This window comes from Chenopodium quinoa, unplaced genomic scaffold (assembly GCF_001683475.1).
Source record: "Chenopodium quinoa cultivar QQ74 unplaced genomic scaffold, ASM168347v1, whole genome shotgun sequence".
Classification (NCBI taxonomy): Eukaryota; Viridiplantae; Streptophyta; class Magnoliopsida; order Caryophyllales; family Amaranthaceae; genus Chenopodium; species Chenopodium quinoa.
In genome coordinates this window covers 13,363,296-13,384,381 of record NW_018742738.1, presented here as the reverse complement: position 1 = coordinate 13,384,381, position 21,086 = coordinate 13,363,296, and the positions used below count along the sequence as shown (strand labels likewise).

The 21,086-nt window shown below is 35.1% G+C and overlaps 1 protein-coding gene across 2 annotated transcripts; it reads right to left on the bottom strand.

Annotated features, from left to right (window-relative positions):
- Positions 1 to 326: 326 nt before the first annotated feature.
- LOC110724292 (UPF0235 protein At5g63440-like) lies at positions 327 to 10,191 on the bottom strand. 2 transcript variants are annotated; one of them, XM_021903714.1, is made up of 7 exons: positions 9,982 to 10,191; positions 7,520 to 7,634; positions 5,659 to 5,812; positions 3,501 to 3,597; positions 1,288 to 1,376; positions 1,140 to 1,208; positions 327 to 547 (listed from the first exon to the last, which is right to left on the bottom strand). In XM_021903714.1, the coding sequence occupies exons 1-7, from the start codon at positions 10,094 to 10,096 to the stop codon at positions 488 to 490; spliced, it is 699 nt and encodes a 232-aa protein (XP_021759406.1). In that variant the 5' UTR covers positions 10,097 to 10,191; the 3' UTR covers positions 327 to 487. The 2 variants fall into 2 exon arrangements, with proteins under 2 accessions (XP_021759406.1, XP_021759407.1); XM_021903715.1 differs by having other exon boundaries at positions 7,520 to 7,626; positions 9,982 to 10,182.
- Positions 10,192 to 21,086: the final 10,895 nt, after the last annotated feature.

The following is a 21,086-nucleotide window of genomic DNA, read 5'->3' as shown; positions in this document are numbered from 1 at the left end:
TTCCCAAATGTCACCACTCACCAATAAGACAACCCCAAATGTTCATCTACTAAATTAAATCATACAATCAATTAGATGGTACAACCGAGTATATTGTGCATCGATACTCCTAAGTGTCAATCCCATACAACATAAACATAAACATAAAGATATCACCCTCACACATAAAAATATCACCAATTAATATAAAAATCAGATTATGAATTTGTTTAACCAGATAGAAATTCAAATTAGTTCTTAGGTTTATTTTTTTTTTTTTTTTTTTTTTTTTTAAGAAAGTACATACAGTTACTTTTGTTTGATTTTTGTAAATTTTAGAATACATAGAAAACCAAACTAAAATTACTGCTTCAGAAAACGGTAAGATTACACTTGTAATGTACTAGTACTTGAAGCGTAAAAAATAATGCACTGACTTATATTTTAACTATTGTACATTTGCCATTAACATACACTTGAATTCACATCAATCGTGATGCTAATTCGCTCATGGTTGAACAGCTTCCAAAAGCTTCTCATACACTTGTCTTGCAGTAAGATCTTCAACCTAATTCAAGCATTGGATTTTTTACTATATTAGTTTGGGAACCAAAAAGTCATCAAGTTCCAATAACAATACTGTGTAACTAAAGCTTTGCAGTCCTTAGTTATCTGCTCTTTCTTTAATTTTTCTCTACTGCGAGTCCGCGATTGAACATTAGTACCTTAAAGAATAGTATGCAGCTAGACCAACCATGGTCAATTGGTCATTGCAAATTTGCATGTTCTAAACCCTTCCAACTGAAACCCACAAATAAACTAGCAAATCCAAAGTTCAACATGAATACAAAGATGAATTTTGAAGAAGCCTTCATCAATATTATTGAAGGGATGCAATTTTCTTCATTTTTGAAGTATATTCAAACACACTAGCACGTAGCAACTAGTAGCAGGGTGCCAGGGCTGATGCATTGGGTTGATGAATCAATGAACAAATGATTGCTGTGTGTTATTCTACCCCCTTTATAGACAGACATTTTCTTTGAAGTATTGAGCAACATTCATATTTAGCAAATTACATGATATAGAAACTAAAAAAAATAAAAATTAACAAAAAAAATGCCCAACTCAGAAACAGAACAAAACCAAAATTTTCTTACCACAAGGAGTTTTGATTTGTTGTTCCATCCTCTCTGAAGAGTCATCTGGCTTAACCTAAGACCCAAAACCTGTTCAAGAAAATCTTTGATGAGTATAATCATCATAATGCACTTGCAATAAATAAAAAACTATCAAAAGATAGTATACCTTTCCCATGAATTCCAGGAGCTCATTATTTGCTTCTCCACGTGCAGCAGGTGCTGCCACGGCTACTCTTACATCATCAGCATTAACTCCTGTAAGCAATCATTAAAATAAGCTAATCAGGGTCTGATATTTGTGACATCTGATATTTGTGACAGAACAAGCTATAATTATTAATGATTAGAGAGAGAGAGAGCACACAACAATAAACACTTAAAAAGAAAGCAGGCATTTCATTTAATCAATATGGCAAAAAGATGTTGAACATATAGTAGTATACAATCAGTTAGAATTATTGTTAAAATGAGGATAGCACAATACCACAGTAATTAATGTCACGTAAGCAAGTTTAAACTTCACAAGTTCATATCCTACCCTCAAAAAAAAAAAAAGGAAAAGAAAAAGAAACTTCTCCTCTCAGATTACGTTGGTGATGCATGATGAAGGAAAAATTTATTGCCCAACAGGACATCAGTGTCCTTATTTTCAGTTGACAGGAAAGGACATTAAGTACCTCTTAGGGCATGATTGGAGTGAAAATAATTCATTAATGGGGAATAGAAAGTTATAAGGGGAGATTGTATGGTGGATGAAGCAGTGAAGTATGATGAGAAAAAGGAGGGAAGAGGAGAATATTACCCACACATTGAAGGTATTAGTTGGTGAAGGTGGGTAACTATTACTCCCATTTTGAGGGTGATAATTCCTCTCTCCTTCAGTATTTCTCATAACAACATTACCCTATTCCCTCTACTGCCACCTCATCCTAGTAACAACTATCTTTACACACCTTCCTTACCCCTTAATCCAAGCATGCCCTTAAGGGTGTTATAACCATCTCTCTCTTTCTCAAGCCTCTCCTCTATCTTTCTCTTCCCCCCCCCCCCCCTCCCAAAAAAAAAAAAGAAAAGAAAAAATAATTAAAAAAAAAAGAAAAAACAAAAAAGAAAAAAGAAAAAAAAAGAGATTAGAGAAGGTGAACGAACAAATTAATTAAAGCATCACCAATAAGAGGAAGAGTTGGATTGCCAGTACATAAACTATTAGAATAACTTGTTCATTTACCTTCTTTAATCTCTTTCTTAATTAAAGTAAGTGCCTTTGGACATGTAATTGTGCAAAAAATGGATGAAGTACATAGGCACTGAAAGGAGTGACAGTGGTGAATCCAAGAAGTGGCAAAAGAAGCCTTTGAAATTATTATAATAAACCATATTTTACAAGAAAAGGCAAAGTATGATTACCTTTCTTTATTATATGGGGCTTATAATTGAGTTAAGATAATTATGAGACGGATTAGGTTACATTGTAAGGATCACATAACATGTTTAAATAAAGTCTCGTCAGGTTGACTATTGTAGCTTACTAGCTCGTAACACGTAAGCTCTAGAGTAAGGGATATAAATGTATTTATATAACTAACAACAAGTTGACCCGAGTTAACATGTAACCACCCATCTCATGCTCTCTTATGATATCTTCATGACTTTGGCACAATGCAACTTGCCACCAATTTATTAAATTCACATTCCAATCTTTTATACTTATCAAACTCAACTCACCTTATATAACAAGAAGTAAATAGAATAAGATCAAAATCAAAATCGAATTAAATCAATTTCACATTTGAATCACAGAGAAGAAGGATTAACAATGGATGCACATTCATGCTTGGCTTGATTTTGTCTTTAGGTGCTCCAAATCTAGAATACCAACTATGCATAGGGTCTAGAATCCACCAAGTTGTGGAAGAAAGAGGGAAAGTTTAGCATGTCACAAGTCTTGGTTGCTAATTTATTAAACCCCAGTGCCCAATAATTTAGATATAGGTTTTGTTAGAGAGAACTATAAAGGTATCTAGAACTTAAGCCATATGTCAAGCACATACATATCACTACGATCTTCAAAATACCTCAACAAGATATCAAGTAACCTAGCAATCCAGCTAAACAGTCAAATTTGAGTCTGGGGAAACTTACTGAGTTACAGATCTACCATAAAACTCTTACAAAAATAGTAAATTTAAGCATATCAAAAGCTGCAGCTTGATATAATCAGATAGTATTTTTTGTTTATATCGTTAAACAAAAATGAAATAAAAATATCAGTCAAAGATATATATATTAAAAACCCACACAAGAACAACTCTGAACATGAAAGTTTATAGTGCCAAAGATGGTGAAGGCAAAGACAAAAAGCAAAAGATAAAGTTTTACTTGTAATTGCTGAACGAGATGCACGGTCTTCGACTTCTATTGCAACCTGAACAAGCCCACCTTCTAACTGTGATATGCATGGTGGCACAGGAGCATCCTGTATGCACAGAATTTAATTCCACAAGTTACGATATTAATTAAAATAATGAACAGCATCACGCCATCACTATATACAAGAATCAAATATTCAACTAAGTTGAGAAAAGAATTCTATGCTTTACAGATCAATAAAATAAAAGATCAAACTCTGATTGCATAATGGCATAGGGGTGTCTTTTATGCAAAATTTCTATACCACAAGAATTAACTATATGCAAGAATAAAGCATTCAACCAAGTTTCCCTTCTCCTATGAATATATGCAAGAATAAATTATTCAACAAGTTGAGAAAAGGATTCTAAGTGCTTAATGATCAATCAGATAAATGATCAAATTGACAGCAGAAGTCATTCACAGGACTCAAGAGTGGGATATTTACTTGTATTGTTGTTACATGATGAACGTCACTCCTAGGGTAGGTTTTCCCTTAGTTTTAATCTCTTTTTAGTCCTCTTTGGCATGTTTTAGCTCTGTTTTACTCCTTAGTCTTGTTGATCCTTTTTGCATGAATAAATGCCCTTTTATGTAGAGTTTTCCTTTGCTTTCTTTTATGTGGTTTTTCTCCCTTTATCTTCCTTCCTTGGTGTCTTTTGCAGGTATTCAAGGAGTTTGCTTTGGAAAGGAATCAAGAGAACTAAGGAGAAGAAGCAAAGGCATCCTTGCACGCTTAGTTCATGATCAATTCAATTCAATTCTATCTTTATGCATGTTCAAGTGGATTCTATGTCTACCTATTCCCCTCAGCATTTGCTTATTAGACTTTTCCTCGTGTTTTCATCGCTTTGTAGCAAGGGCGGAGGTATTAGGGGGACTGGTGGAGATTTGCAGCCCATGTTTTTTAATGTTATGGCCCCTCTTAAATTATTACTTATCTTTTCAAAGACTCATTAGTTTCATCAAACAAGGCTTGCCATGTTGGTTGAGGAATGTTGCCTTGGCGTGAGTTGAGTTCGATTCCTATCATTGACATATTTTTTGTAATAAGGCTTTGCTATTCAACGTGGGCTTAGTGTTTTATAATAAAGCTTAATATATTCATTTTATTTAAATAAATTTGGCTATTTTTTTTAGTTGAATGGACCTTTAGGCTAATTACTTACATTCAACATGAAATATCAAACTTTTAGGGTTATATGCTATTCTATTCAATAACTATTGTTTTTGTATTGATATCATGAAATAAAAAATACTAGATTTTTTTTTTTTTTCTTTTATAAAAGAGTTAATAATGAACAACAAGAGAGTTAGACTTTTAAAGCAAATTTGAATCCCGAGAGCAATTTGAGTGATGATAATGAACCAAATACAAATTTTGCGGGGGAGAAAAGCTACTACTATGTACTTCAATTCCTGAAACTGATAACCCCAAAAGGTTTTTGTTTTATATACATAGAAAAGTAAGAAAACTCAATTAAGTTGCAAAATAAGGATGATTCGTTTAGAGATGTTTTGGTAGTATACATAGAAAAAGAGATTGCTGTAAATTTTAGTGTTGAATCTTTGATTGACGATTTTGCTACTATGAAAAATCGTAGAGTAAAATTTAACTATGTAGTAATTTTTTTTATAACATGAAATTTTAGTACATTTTAATACTTTCAAATATCTATTGTCTAACAAGTCCGGCACCCTGGCTTCGCCCCTGCTTTGTAGTGTTAGCTTAATCATTTCTCTCTGTTACGAACAAGCTTAATTGGTGGTAGCAATTGTAGTGTTTAATTGTTCTCCGTGGATCAACCCTTGACTTGCCACTAGACTCTTGTTTAGTGTTAGATTTAGGTATTATAAATTTGTGTTTGATTAAAGGTGTTTTAGAATTCAATGACCTAAAATATCCTTTGTCATTACATAATTGCTATATGTTGATATAGGCTCTATTTCAGCATGGTTGCATAATATAGTGCTCATATCTATGCAGATTATAAGCAGCCTATATCAGTAATTCAGTTATCAGAGCACTTGAATGGGGCAAAATTATGTGAAACGGACATTAATAGATCAGTAGGTAAGGAGTGTAGCTCTAAAGGATATCAAACTTCCTTTATATCACACTTATTACCTGTGGGTTTGTTTCAGCAGCAATAGTACTAAGAGCGCCATCAATTATGTATATGAAAGATGCATGCTCCAGCTCTTCTTCAGCTCTATAGCAAACAAAAAGGCCACAACCTAAACAATTCATTCGGTGCTGCTTTTCCAGCTTTCCTTCTCCTCTGATAGAACCAAATACACAATAAACAAACACATAAATACAAAATTAAGAAAAGAAAAGGAAGATTAAATTCTCAGAGTCAAAATGTTTAAAATAACACTCATTAATGTGGTGATGCAGATACAAAAGAAACCACTTCAGAGAATCAACTGCAATACTCAAATACAAGTCTTGAGCACTTCTGAACTTCAAGCAAGAAATTGGTCCTAGATTCTGATCTTCAGGCAAATTAGGAATAGTGCCTTGAAATCTCATTCCTAGTAAACATAATCACATCATCACTCAATGGCTTTAAAAAAAAGTTATACGGTTCTAATTAGGTGAGTTAAGACTGTAAAAAGGGATAGAGGTGTACAATCTTACAGTTACAACAACGGAGAGGTTGTTCGATTTCGACAAGGGTGTTAAATAGTCTCAATTGCAATAAGGATCACAAAATCATTTTCGAGGGCAATGCCCATCTTGATGCAATGACAGCTGAATAAATCACAACCGATGATCCAAAATGCAATTCTATCTCCTAAATCCTAGCATATAAGAATTAAGCAGTGCGTACCATTTAATGAGCCATTTTGAATTATTCCATAGTACTCTAATGAATCAAAGTAAGCTTGGTATAAAAAGGAAAGGCAATGTTAATCGCCATGGTTTTTCATTTAGAATGAAGAATTATTTTCACAGCTGATTTGAGCTATGAACCATATCCTTATCCATAATTCTACGAGGCCAAGATCCAGGAGAGGTGACAAGAATCACATTTCAAGGATGATGACTTATTAACATATGATATGAGTGCCTCTCTGTATATGATGGAACACACCAAAAGAAGACTCGATTGTACGTGTGAGACTCGATTGTACATGTGAAACACTCAGATTAAAAAACATAATACTTCCTGTCTCATATATTTTGCAATGCTTGCACTTGTCACGGAAATTAATAAAATATAACAAAAAAAATTTTAAAAAAAAAGTGTGGATAGTGATAGGAAAGTACGAGAGGGGTTGGAAAAAAATAAATCTGAGAGAGGTTACTTGAAAAGGCAAGACTGCAAGAGTGCTAAGCTTCATGTTTTGGGATGTGGATACCAGCTAGTTTAGTTGGTCAAAGTCTTGGGGCCTTGGGGGTGGTACCAAAGGCATAGGAACAAACACCCTACATCATTTTCCCTTCGTGGCTCTTTCAAAGTTTATCCATATACTTTTCTAAAAGGACCGTAAATTTTATGAGCATAATTGAGACTTAATATTATACAGGGTAAAGATCATACATTAACTCTTCTGCATAGGGTGTGATAAAAAAAAATCCACTGCCACAAAGCATATCATCAGTATATTTGTATAGCGCTACATTTATATTAATCAAATAATCACAAAGCTGGACTTCAGAGATTCAAAATACATGCAGCAACAATTACTAGCAGTCTAAAGGCTTCTAAGTTAGATCTGTTAAAATTGACTATGAGCAACTTGCATGCACACAGTGATCAATACTACACCCCAGATAATCACAGTTCAGGGAGCCAATAAATCACTTGATGGATCATCTTTTGGCAAATACTATTTGTAGAACATATCATGCATCAGAAAACTGATAATCATAGTACAATAGTAGACAAAATTTAAACAGTGAGTTTAATAACAACCAAAATTAAGGACGCAATAATTAAAAGAAAACTCAACGTAGCTGCAGAAAACATCATCTGTACCTTTTCAACAGAACCCTTCCTGCTTCATTGATGTTAAGCCTCGCCAAATGTTTCTTTTTGTCCAACACATATGCCTTGTCAGTTTTTCTCTTTGGCAATTTCTGCAACTGGGTATCTTATTGAAAAATATTTTAGTAATAGATTAAAATCTACACATTAGATAATCCAACAATGGACATAAAATCATTTAAAATTTTGCATAGCCTATTCCTACAATGTGAATTTGACCAAAGACAGTATCAAAACTGAAAGTTGAAGACTTGAAGCCAATACAACACTCTCATGCTTCTCTAAGTAGCAATGTCCCAGGTTTCAAAAAAAAAAAAAAAAAAAAAGTAGCAATGTCCCATAAATTACTAGTGATAACTGAGTTTAATACTCACTATATTCTAATAAGGTTCATTTAGGATTAAATTTCATGTATTTTAGGCCTTCTTAAACTCCTAATTGCAACTTTCCCCTCTTGTTGTGGTTTTGCTTGTTATATTGTAATTTGGAGGTGTTTCCCTGCATTATTGGTTTTCATAAGGAGACAACACAAGGAGGAATTTGTGGATGAGAGGCAATGCTGGGAGTATGAAAGGTCAAACGAATGAAGCTGGGGGAATGGAAAAAGGCCAACAATAATCCTTGTGTTGTTTCGCTGGAGACCCACCAGTTCTTTCTTTCTTTCTGACTCTCTTCTTTCTTTCTTTCTGTATGTAAGTCTTTTGTTTTCTTTTTTAATTGTTTTTATGTGTTGTTGATATTATAGTGAATTGTAGTGACATTAAATGAGAATGTCAGTAGGTAATTTCTTTTTTTTTTTTTTTTTTTTTACATTGTGCAGTTGAATGGAGTCTCAAAATGTTGGTAGTAGTACGGTAGTGGGTAGGTAATTTTTTTTTTTAATGGATTTATATTTTGCTGATTTTTTTTTTGCCGTACCCGTATTTTGAAAAAAAAAAAATTTGCCGTATCCCGTCCCCGTATCCGTACCCGTTTTTGTCCCCGTATCCGTATCAGTGCAACCTAGATGGTGGCAAGGGTAGTATAGGGAATTCCCTCAAAATTTGTTAGCATTTTGTTAGCATTACTACATGTAGATTCTAACGTCTAGGCTCAAGCTTTTCAATACTTGAGCAATATTGGCTCTTGGTCTAAAATACTGGATAAATTTTTAGTCATACCGATCACAATAATAATAGTAGACCCTGATTGAAGGGTCTTCAATTAAGATAATGGACATAACTTTGTCTATTGCAGAAAAAAGCAACACACAAAGGCATGTATTTTACACTGCCTCAAAGACGGTGGGGGATGTCTCAAAGATGAATGATGTGTTCAATTTGTCAGTCAACTATCCTTATCTCTCTCTAAACTAAGCACCATCCTGTGTAAAAAAAAATCGACAGTGTTCACTCAAAAAATCCTAATTTTTAAATTTCTGGACATGACTGCTAACAAATCAACCAGTTAAAACAACACAAAAATTCGGAATGTTGTATGTGATTTCAAATCTTGAACTATAATCACAGTGATTGAATTACTACCTTTGGAATTAGATTTGCGATTGAGGGGCTTTGAATTCCGAATTATAATGTCACGGGGAAATTTTCCGATCACACAATTGAAATGGGCATCTAACAACCTTGACGAAGAATTGGGAGTATATAATGTAGAGTTGGAAGAAGGTTTATAAAAGGATGTTGCTAACTAGCGCACGGGGCGTTAGATTACTACTTAAAACATTTCTTATAATAATATATATATTTTAAAATGCTAGCCAAAATCACGGGTAAACGTATCGATGTCATTAATTATATGTCTATAGACCATGTAAATAATGTTTATTTACATTATTTAATAACTCTACTTTTAGTCATCTTATCAAATTCCAATTTAATAACTCTGCTTTTAGTCATCTTATCAAATTCTAATGCCATGGGGAATTCGTTAGCCTTTGCCTTCATAAAAGTCAAGGTTCTAAGTAATAAAAAAAGGGAATATTAGAAAAAAGATTATTAGCAACGGTTTGAGAAGCAAGACTTTTACTCAAAATCAGCACATAAAAACCTGGGTGGACGTATCGATGTCATTAATTATATGTCTATAGACCATGATGAAGATTACCTAAGTCTGATTTCCATCAATTTGCATCATCTAAAATGCAATAACAACAAAGCTCTACTCTTAACATGAATCATCATGGCATATCACAGATTAAATTAAGTTTACTGATTACTTACCATATCATATATTAAATAAAGCATATCAAATATGCAATCATACAGTTAACCCTGCCTCCATGAATTATAACTTCAATTGATAATCACTAACTAACCATGCCAAATTGATGCAATCAATACCAATTACATGATACAACAACAAAGATGAGCATTCAATCACTAATTAGAAAGTGATACAAAGCAATAATAAAAATGAAATGGAAACCCTAAAAGAGAGAGATAAAGAGAGAGAACCAGTAATAAGGACATGAGAGCTGCAGTGCTTGCAGTAGTAGACGAAGAGCTCAGAGTTAGGGCCGTCAGGAACTGCATCTTCGCTCGAATAGGTGTGCGTTGTCCTCTTCGGCATCTTCTCTCTCTTCAATGGCGACACTGCTCCCGTGCTCCGGCAACTGTCGAGCGGTCACAGATTTTCTTTCTTTTCAGATTTACCGCTTGCAAATTTGGGGTTCCAATAGGAGTAACCGGGTCGGGTTCTGTAATCGATAGTAATGTCGGATCAAGTCGGGTTTATCACAGATTTTCTTTCTTTTCAGATTTACCGCTTGCAAATTTGGGGTTCCAATAGGAGTAACCGGGTCGGGTTCTGTAATCGATAGTAATGTCGGATCAAGTCGGGTTTATTTCAAAATTGAGTCATGCAAAAATGATAAACTTATAAGAATCAAAATTTGAATCAAGTTATTTTCGAGTTGGATCGAATCAGGTTGATCAAGTAAGTTGTAAACCGCAATTTCTAAGTTCAAACATACTCCCATAGTACCTAAAAAAACGTCATTTCTACCTCTCGATTTTACGCGCCGACTACACAAGGTTTTTCCTCTCACTTTCCCTCTACTTTCTCCTAGCTTCGTCGCGCGCACTACAGTTACTTCGTTATGAAATTTCTTCAATCCAATCATCAACTCTTCTTCATATCTCTTTTTGTCCAAAATTGAATATGATTTTATGAAACTTTCAAAAAAAAATTATAATTATGCTTGTTGTATTTGTATTGAATCTATTGTTGCTTATGATATCAAAAGTTAAAAAGAGGAGAGACTACGAAAAAAAAAAAGAAGAAGAAGAGTATGTGTTTGAGGATTAACACAATAAAAAAAAAAACACAAGGTTTAGGTAAAGGCAAAAGTTAATGAACATCTTGGAGGCGTTGGATAAGATAACTAAAAATAGAAAACTATACTTACTTTTTTTTTTTTTTGAGGAAAAACGAGCACAATATATTAGTGAAGATCAATATCCACCAAAGTTTGTAAGCTTTGGGGGAGAAATCTATACTTACTAGTATACTAAAGTAATCCCCAAAATAATTCTTAGATTACATGTGTCAACACCATATTAAAAATAATCCCTCCAAAAAAAAAATTCGTCATTTGTTTAATAAGAAAATAAATAATAATTTTATCAAGATTATAAATAAGATAGAAAATTAAAATTTTCACATACATAATCCAATTTTCAATTTGATCAAATTTTTTTAAAAAAAATGTCTGTTACATATTGATAATTCCAGATTTCCAGTTATTGACAGACTAAGTAAATCAATATACAAATTTTATTTTTCATGTTATGCATAAAAATAATCCAACTATGTATTAATTGAAAAATTCGAGCATAGCTTGGATATTAACTAGATTTAACTTAAAACAAACTTTAATTACACCAATCAATGCGTGATTTGGCATGCATTCCCAAATTAATACCATATTAAGTACTATTTTAAAGAGTTATCTAACGCCCGGGGGACGTTCGTTAGCAAGATCCTTAAGTAAAATAACATTATATATTAGCAAAATAGAATAAGTTTCACATGATTTCCTCAAAATAAAATAAGTTTCAATTCAAAATAACACAATATTTAAACTTTTTTCCGGCTATTTCACCAAATAATCTTGAGTTTTTCTGTAATACCCCGTATTTTTGAAACTTATTTTCTAATTAATTAATTAATTAGTATTTTTTAAAAGGGTATTCTAGTAATTTATTTTACTATTTGAATTTTTGAACCAAAATGATATTTAAATAATTTTGGCACCGACAACATTTTCAAAACTCAATTGTTATTTTGGATCTTTTTACAAGTGACAAGATAAAGTCATATCTCCTAATCAAAAGAATTACCTAAGACCTTGAACTAAAGCAGATAAGAAGGTAGGGTCGAATCCACAGGGAAACAAGTCTCTATTCCTAATTTATTAATATAATCTAAGCTATGGGAAAATACAAGTTAATCTGCATATAAACGAATTTTTGTTAATGAGATGGCATTTTTGTAAATATATTGAAAAAGCAGGTTCATTTATTCAGTACTTTTGGTGAGTTGTCCAATTACTGTTTGCCTTTTGCTTTTACTGTTTGGTGAGAAAATTACACATGTACCCCTCAACTAGTACATGAAAAGACGCATATACCCCTCCACTGCTACTTGAAAAGACAATTATACCCCCATATAAACAAATTTTGTTTATCTGGGAAATTGACGGGGTATTCCTCCTAAACTATTAAGTAGCCAAAATACTTTTAGCGGAATTAAACTAAAGGACCTAATTAAATTAACACGGTTAAGAATTATAATAATAACAACAAATCAAAACCTAGGGTATAGGTTCACCGATAAATAATATTCCAGGGTCACAATCAATTATCATTGCATCAATTAACCAGGTCATAAAATGCTTTCGCTACGTGTTACAATCACATAATTAATCTACCGGTATAAATCGCATCTTTCGAATCTTAACTTAACCATTTGTAAATTAATCTGCCTATTGAAACTAAGCAACATCAATTCTCATCTCTCGAATCTCAAATCAATTAGGGATGTCAATGGGGCCAGACAGGGCGGATGTTGGCCTTCTCATCCCACACTACTAAAAAAAAAAAGGTTTTGCGACCGCCTCTGACGGTCGTTGAAAATAGAAAAAACGATCGCTGAAAATAATTGCGACCGTCAACGGTCGTAACGTGATGGTCGTTATTGATTTGGACGCAAAAAAAAAAAAATTATTACGACCGGTTGACAGTCGCAATTTTTATTGCGACCGTTTTCATTACTTTCAACGACCGCATGTGAAACAATCGCAAATAATTATAATTGCGACCGTTCTTTGCAGCGGTTGCAAATATTAACAATAGCGACCGTTTTTGGCCGTCGCTAAAAATTTAACAAAATTAAAAAAAAAATAAATAAAAAAGTAAAAAACCGCACTCACTGCTAGAGTGTCAGTACATGTTGCAAGCCCCACCACCGCCACTTACCACCACCATCCACCATCACCGCCCACCCAAAACAACCCTTAATTTAAAAACATTTGAATTTATAAAATGACCCACAAAATCATAAAAAATTCACAAAATTAACAAAAATCAACGCAAAATTATAAAAAGAAAAATTAAGAAAGTATGAACAAAATCAATAAAACATGAACAAAATCGATGAAAATATGTACAAAATAACCGAAATTATGAACAAAATCAACAAAACATGAACAAAACCAACTTAAGTTTGAACAAAATTACCGAAATTAAGAACAAAATCAACGAAAATTCGAATTAGAATACAAAGTTCACGAAAATTCAAACAAAAACAACAAAAAACTCAAAATCAAACCCAAAATCAACATAATTCGAAAAAAAAACTCAAACATAAGAAACGAAATAAAACCACATACCTTTCCCAATATTTCTTCCTCTTTGGGTTTATATGGTCAAATTCGACGATAAAAACTCCATATCTGGAATTTTTATGGTCGAATTTGACCATTAAAACCACAATTATTCGTTTGCTGACGAAAATGCAAATACCCCAACTCATTTGTTGATGAAAATCCGAAGATTAAGAAAAAAAAATGAAGACCAAAAAGAGAATGAAAATGGAGGAAATGGTGCTCTGAACGCCGGCTAATGGAGTGTAGAGAAGTAAGAAGAAGGAGAACGGAAAGAGAAGAAGGAGAAAGGAAAGAAAAAAAGATCAAATGAAGGGAAAGAGAATCGTGAGAAAGGAAAGAGAAGGTGATAGAGGGGAAAGAAGAGAGAGAGAAAGAAAAGAGAAGAGAGAGAAGAAAAAGGGGGGATGAGCAGCACTAAGTGAATAAAAGATTAGGGTTTAGAAGAATGGGTTATCTTTTTATACACTATTTTGTTTTTCAAAAAAAAAATCCTTTTGCGACCGCTAAAACCGGTCGCAACTTACGACTGTTTCATGAACGGTTGTTGTTTACGACCGTTTTTAGCGATCGCAATAGCTATTTTTATTTTAGAATTATTTTTAGTTCTTAAACATCATTGCGATCGTATAAATGTCCAGATACGGTCGCAATGTTGGATTTCGATGAGTTCGACTCACCGTGGAAGAAAACCCGAGCCAAGACCACACTCAAAATTAATATAATCACCAAGCATAAATAACTTACACAACAAGAATTAAGTAAAAGATTAATACGTTTGACGCGTGCTTCACTTACTACAAGAGCTCTTACTTCAAAAGCTCTAAGTCTCGCTCACACGAAGACCTCCAAAGAAAGTCCACCCGCAACTCGACCCCGACAATGGTCCAATGCTTAGAGGTTAGCTAAGCCCGACCTAAACCTGAGTAATTATATGAGTTTAAAGGTTTTCTCAATAAAGATGCCTTTTTTAACACCTTAATCAAGTGATTTTCCCAATACCCCAACTTGGGTATTTATAGGGAAAAACATGAGTGAGATTTGCTCTTCCATCAATGTGGGAGAATTGATTATTCCTTTTATTTTTAAATCAAAATAAAATTAATTATCAAGCTACTAATAAATCAACAAGTGGCACATTTAGGAGAAGAGTTAGGTGAGGACCACAAGGAGGGGAGGGGACCAAACTTGATCCCCAAGGAGTCCCATTTGGTCGGCCACCTACCATCTCCCATGACCAATCACCGGCTGCCACGTGGCACCCCAAGAGGAGCACCAAGGCAGCCGGTTTTGGGCTGCTAACACGGCCCAACAGCTGCGGCCAAGGCGCGGCTTACGGCTGCAGCCTCGACCCAGGTAGCTGGCCTTGGTGCGGCTGTTGTCCTTGGCTGGCTATCGTGGCTAGCACCATGCTAGCCGTTGTGTGCTAGCATGCACTAGCCAGCCTAGGCTAGGCTTGGGTTCATTTACTAGCCACCTCGGCTTTTACCAAATGCCCCTAGGCATCGGTTTGCTCGGGGAATTCCGATCCTAGGGGTATTTCGGTAGTTTGTTGATTTATTAGTAATTTTACTGTCTCGTCCTTTACTATTTTGACTTGACTTCTGACGCTCGGATTCGACGCTCCAAGCTCGAATTTCCGACGTCTAAATATTAATTACTCAGGTGACTCATTTATTCCTTCCGAATTAATTCGTCGCGTCGGTTCGTTAGTTGATTGGGTGTGACCCAAAGGGTTCAGTCAAGATTAAGATGTAATATTAATTATACATTAATATTACTGATCGGAAGCGGCCTCCACCTAGGCATTCCGATCACTTGACCTCACTGAATAATTAGCTTTCTGATAATTCTGAACCCCCTATCGGAATAATACACTTGTTCGAAGGACACCATTTCTATACTATCACGCAAAACGGTTGTAATAATTCGACTGTGTAAAAAACAGTCGCAAATTTCACATTTTGCGACCGTTTTCTTAACGGTCGTACAAAAACGGCCACAATTTAATCGAATTCTTGTAGTGCCCATCCCCATCCTCGCCCCGATGGGTACAATTCCAAAACCATCCCTGCCCCACCCTCCAATTGGATATCCATCCACACTTAATCCCCACCTCCCAATAGACAATTAGCGGTGTCAAAAGCTGACCCGACCCGAAATATCGACCCAAACTCGATTATTACCATCCAAACCCCAAAAAATGGTGACCCAAACCCGACCTGATCCGACTGGAAACCAACCCTAGACTCGAGTTGACCCGAGTATGTGATATCCAAACCCGAACATGATTCGACCTGGAGATGACCTGACACGAATATAACCCATAATTTATTGACCTAAACAGAACCCGAATTAAACCGAAATTGACCTAAACCCGTTTTAACGCGTCAAAACCCGAATTTAACCCGACTTGTTACTAACCCGACCTGAATTCAACCCGACTCATTCCTAACCCGACTTATCACTAACCTGACTCGAAATTCAACCCGACCTGTTACAAATCTAACCCCAATCGACCCAAAAATTCAACCTGATTTGTTACTGACCCGAGTAACCGGACTTGTAATTGACCCGACCCAAATTTAACCCGACTTGTTATTGAACCGACTCGAATTTTAAATAACTAACTCGACCCAAAAATTCAACCCGATCTGTTACTAACTCAACCCGAAATCAACACGACTTTTTATTGACCCGACCTAAATTCAACCCAAAGTGTTCTTGACTAGATTTCAAATCACCTTAAATTCAATTAGACCACCTTATTATTGTTGATCAAAACATTTTTTCTAGGGAAACAAAGTCGGTCCAGGCTAGCAAAAGAAAGGAGCATCATTCCCAAATTTAAGAGCTAAATAAAGTACTCCGTATATATTTGTTGTATGGTCAAAGGAGATAATTATCTTCCTATATTTTAAGCTATAGTTCTCTAGTATGTTGCCATATATATATTATAGTAAAAGGAAATAATTAGCTTGATAAAAATGATAATTAGCAATTTATATTAGTTGAGCCCAAATATGACCCAACTTGGAAATGACCCGATGATGAGTCTATTTTATATATATATTTTATTCCCCGTCCCACGGTCATATTTGTGCTTATTTGAAATCTATGGAGCTGTTTTTATTACTAATATACGTTTTCTAGTGTTTTTGTAGAATTGATATTATTTTGTCGGAATTTGTAGAATTATGATGATTCCCGAGCTTATTGAGCCACTATAAAGATATTAAAGACGGAGCGTATTTTATGACCGTATATTTTAAGCCCAAAGCCGAGTTAGAGAAATTTAATCTGGTGATTAAGGGCTCGATACGAGATAAGGTCCGAGATTTTACAAATTATTATATCACAGACCAAACAAGTGAATGAATTTGGGCTAATCAACTCTAAAAGACCAAGTCCAAGAACAAAAGGGAGGTAGAGCTTTGAAGCCCAGCTCGCAGCTCAAGCTAACCGAGCGAGGCCTAGCCCGGTCGGGCGGACATCTTTAGCATCAAGTTATTTAGTTAGTGGGCCTGCGAATTATTGGGCTTGCTTACTGGGTTTTCATTAATCAGAGGAGTAGTAGCTTTAGTTTTGTGAGGCGGTGGTTAGCTGTTAGACTTCTTTTAGGATTTATTTTTGCTTAGTTTTCTTTTGTTAGGATTTTATTTTCGTAATTTTATCTTAGTTTATAGTAGTTTGAGTCTTAGTGGGAAAGTCTTCCTTAATTATAAAAGGGAGGTAATAGTAGTACGTGAGGTTAGGCAAGTTCTCTTAGTTTAGTTTTAAGTAGTTTTTAGTTTCTTTTCTTTTAGTTTTAGTTTTCTTTTTTCTTTTCTACTTTTTCACAAGATTTATTATTTTGTTTCCTTATTACTTTTATACTATTATTCTCTTTATATTAATTATGTGTGAGTAGTTTTCTTTCTAGGGTTTATGGGGATCCATAAATAATATGAAGGGGTAATTTATTGTTATTGATCGTCAATGCTTAATTAATTTCCTATTGATTGATTTAATACTCTGCAACTAAGCGCTGGTCTTTTATGTATGAGTTTAGAAATATTGATTCGAGATTCGAGAGATGAGAATTGATCTTTAGGCTTAGTTTCAATAGGCGGACTAATTTATAAATGGTTAAGTCAAGATTCGAGAGATGAGATTTAATACCGGTAAAATTAACTCTGTGATTGTAATACGTAGCGAAATCCCTTTATGATCTGATTAATTGATGCATTGATAATTGATTGTTATGTTTTACCCTGGAGTATTATCTATCGGTGAGCCTATACTTTAGGCTTTTATTTATTGATTTCTCCCTACTTTTATTCTTCCTTACTTTTATTCTCCTTAGATTAATACCTTTCACAACAACAAATTTGGTTACTTGATAATTTAGATTATAATAATTAATTAGGAATAGAAAGACTTGTTTCCATGTGGATTCGACCCTACTTCCCTATCTACATTAGTTAGAGGACTTAGGTAATACTTTTGATTAGGTGATACGACTTTAGCCTGTCACCCGACATAACTGTAACCCGCAAATTATTAACTTGAACATAACCCGACTTGAACCCGAAAATGATCCGACTTGGAAATGACCCAACTTGATTATAACCCGCAAATCATTGACTTGAACTGAACCCGACTTGAACCCGAGAATAACCCGACTTGATTATAACCCGCAAATTATTTACTTGAACCGAACCCGACTTAAACCCAAGAATGACCCGACCTGATTCTAACCCGCAAATTATTGACTAAAACCGAAACCGACTCGAACCCGAGAATTACCTTAACCCGTTTTAACCCGAATTAAACCCGACCTATTGTTCACCCGACCCGAATGTAACCCGACTTGTTATTAACCCGACCTAAACCCGACCCAAACCCGATAAGATGTATGACCCGACGTTACCCGACTCAACCAGAATCTAACACGCATAGGTTACGACATTAACCCGAATTGACCCGACCCAACCCGAGTTGACCCGACCCAAACCCAACTCGTTTACCCTAATTGACAGCTTTATACACAATCCAACATAATTAACATACTTCCTCCGTTAACCACTATCTGCAACTTTTACTATTTTTAGACGCTTAACATTATGTGCAACAATTTTTTTTCCCTTTTTTAATAAAAAAACATAAAGAAATGACCATTATACCCTTACTTAAAAATCTAAATCTGCCTATTAATTTTACTAATCTTATTTGATGCATTAATCAGTTTTTTAGATTACCGTAACCATTCCCACCAATTCTCCCATATAATCCCACCTACTCAACTACCAACATTAAATCAGATTTCCCCAACTACTCACATTAATTGGAAGAACAATCTAGGGTTCTTCAGATTCCTTTAAACATGTTCATCTTCTTCGTCATTCTCTCTCCTCTTCTAGTTTCTGGGTTCATCTCTCTCTCTTCTTTTCTGGGTTTCGACACTCTCTCTCCTCTTTTCTGGGTTCATCTCCCAAATCTATTACTTGTGGTCTCTCTCTTTGATTCTGTCAAATTGAGGGTTGATTCCTCTTTAAAATTGAGTCCCTTTAACAATGATTAACCTAGATCCACTTCACGATGTCTTCTTTGCGACTAATGTTGAAGAGGAAGGTGATATTATTCAGATGCTGATTCACTCCTTCAACACTGACTCTCCTTGGCCTCGAAGGATGTACGATGCTGGGAATAGGGGTCTATACATAAGAGATTACACCTTGAAAGCCCTTGGGGGAGTTCTCCAGTCCACTGATGACATTGAGGAAGGTAGGAGAGAGGAAATCAGGCGTCGAGGCAAGAGGGCGCCTGATTTCAGCAAGGAAGGAGTTTCTAGTAAGGGTGAGGGTTCTTCTGCTCCTAAGAAGCCCAGATCTGAGAGTGCTAAGGCACCTCTAACCAAAATAAGATCTAGGCGTCGCGCTGCGTTGGTTGCTCGAAGCAGAATTCGTGGGGCTAAGCTAACTGGGGTGATTGACATTTCTGATGATGAAGACCCTAATGAAGGTGGTGTTGGGGTTGCTGCTCCTCCTGGTGTGGTGGCCCAGGATGTCGGTGGTGTTGCTGCTGCTCCTCCTGCAGATCCAAATGATGGAGTCCCTAAAGCCCAGGATATTTAGGATGAGTTGGGAGTTGTGCTTTCCCCAACTGAATGGCGCATTTAATAACGATTTCTAACCCTAAATTTGTTATTCTTTCATTTTGTTTATGAGTCCCTAATAATTTATTCATTGATGTTGGCTGTTGATGTGTATTTTGTGTTTATTGGCGATGAATTGTGTTGTAGTCCTGCTTGATGAGTCCCTGATGTTTGCTTATGATGGTTTGCTGTTTTGCTTTATTGATATTGTTGTTCTAGATTAAGGGGAAATGTGATTGATGAATGATGATACATGTATGATGTGCACTGATCTATGATCTATGGTTGTCATTTTGAGTCCTTCTTTTTATGTGATGGGTTGTTGTTATGTGGAGCTTCCTGTTTGGAACACTTTGTTGTTGTTGTTGTTTTAGAATGAGGGGAAATGTGATTGATGAATGATGATACATGTATGATGTGTATTGATATATGATCTATGGTTGTCTTTTTTAGTCCCCCATTTGATGTTATGGGTTGTTGTTTTGTGGAGATACCTGTCTGGAGCACTATGTTGTTGTTTTTGTTTTGGAATGAATAGAAATGTGAATGATGAATGAGGATGTTGGTTGAGCCATTGATATCACTCTGTTTCTCAATGACCATTATGTGAGATCACACATGAGTCCCAAATTTGAACCTTAAGGTTGTTGGTTGCTGCTCTTTTTTCTGTTACATTTTGAGATTGATAATGGATGCCCTACAATGTTATTGGTGTGTTTATGTCATTTCCAAATGATGAAGGGACTCATTTGATCCACCTTTGTTGAGTGTCATTAGCTCCAACTTTTGTGATTAAAGTTGTTGAGGAAATCACTTCCACATAAGGTGTTGATAAAAAATAAACATTAAACCCTCTAATGGAAATAGTGCTGCCTTTCTTGAACATTGAGTAGTGGAACACTTGAATGAAACTGAAAAATGAGTCCCAATTTTATAAGTAAAAGTTTGATTTTCATTCATTTAGTTCCATTACAAAAGCTGACTCCTACATACAACCACTGTTCTTACATGACTGCCCTGGACATTCCTCTCTTCCTAATAACCAAAATACACCTAACCACCCAAAATATAAGCTTAAACTTACAAATAACCTAGTACTACTTGTTCTTGCTTAAACAAAATAATGTGGTTAGGTGTGGCAGTCTATGTCCCAAAAGGTTGCTACTCATTGCTTTTTCTTCTAATCTGCATCTACCTGCATTTGTGTGTCTTCATCATCTGCTTGGTTCACTTGCCTGAACAAACTGTTGAGATGTTCCACTGCTTGTTGAATGATGTCCCTGCTGACCTCTAACTGTTCTGGCAGAATCCCTTGGTTTTATAACCTGTTTTTGCCCATATGTGGTAGTGGGTAGTTATTTCCTCCATTCTTAATCATTATCTCAGTCATACATTTTTGCAATGTGATCCATGTATTCCTATTGAGTTTAGGATCTGTAGGGAATATTTCAAGCGTTATCCCTAGCTTGAACCCCACTGTGATCATACACTAAAGTACGGTGGCGTCCAAAGGGAAAGAAGATAGAGCAAAAGAGTCG

Bases quoted from the DNA above. Each gene is read 5' to 3' on its own strand.
- LOC110724292 (XM_021903714.1), bottom strand. From the start codon at position 10,096: ATGCCGAAGAGGACAACGCACACCTATTCGAGCGAAGATGCAGTTCCT. The intron at 5,813-7,519 runs GTACAGATGATG...TGGTTCTATCAG, and splicing joins GGAAGGGTTCTGTTGAAAAG to AGGAGAAGGAAAGCTGGAAA. The intron at 3,598-5,658 runs GTAATAAGTGTG...CTGTGCATACAG, and splicing joins CTGCTGAAACAAACCCACAG to GATGCTCCTGTGCCACCATG.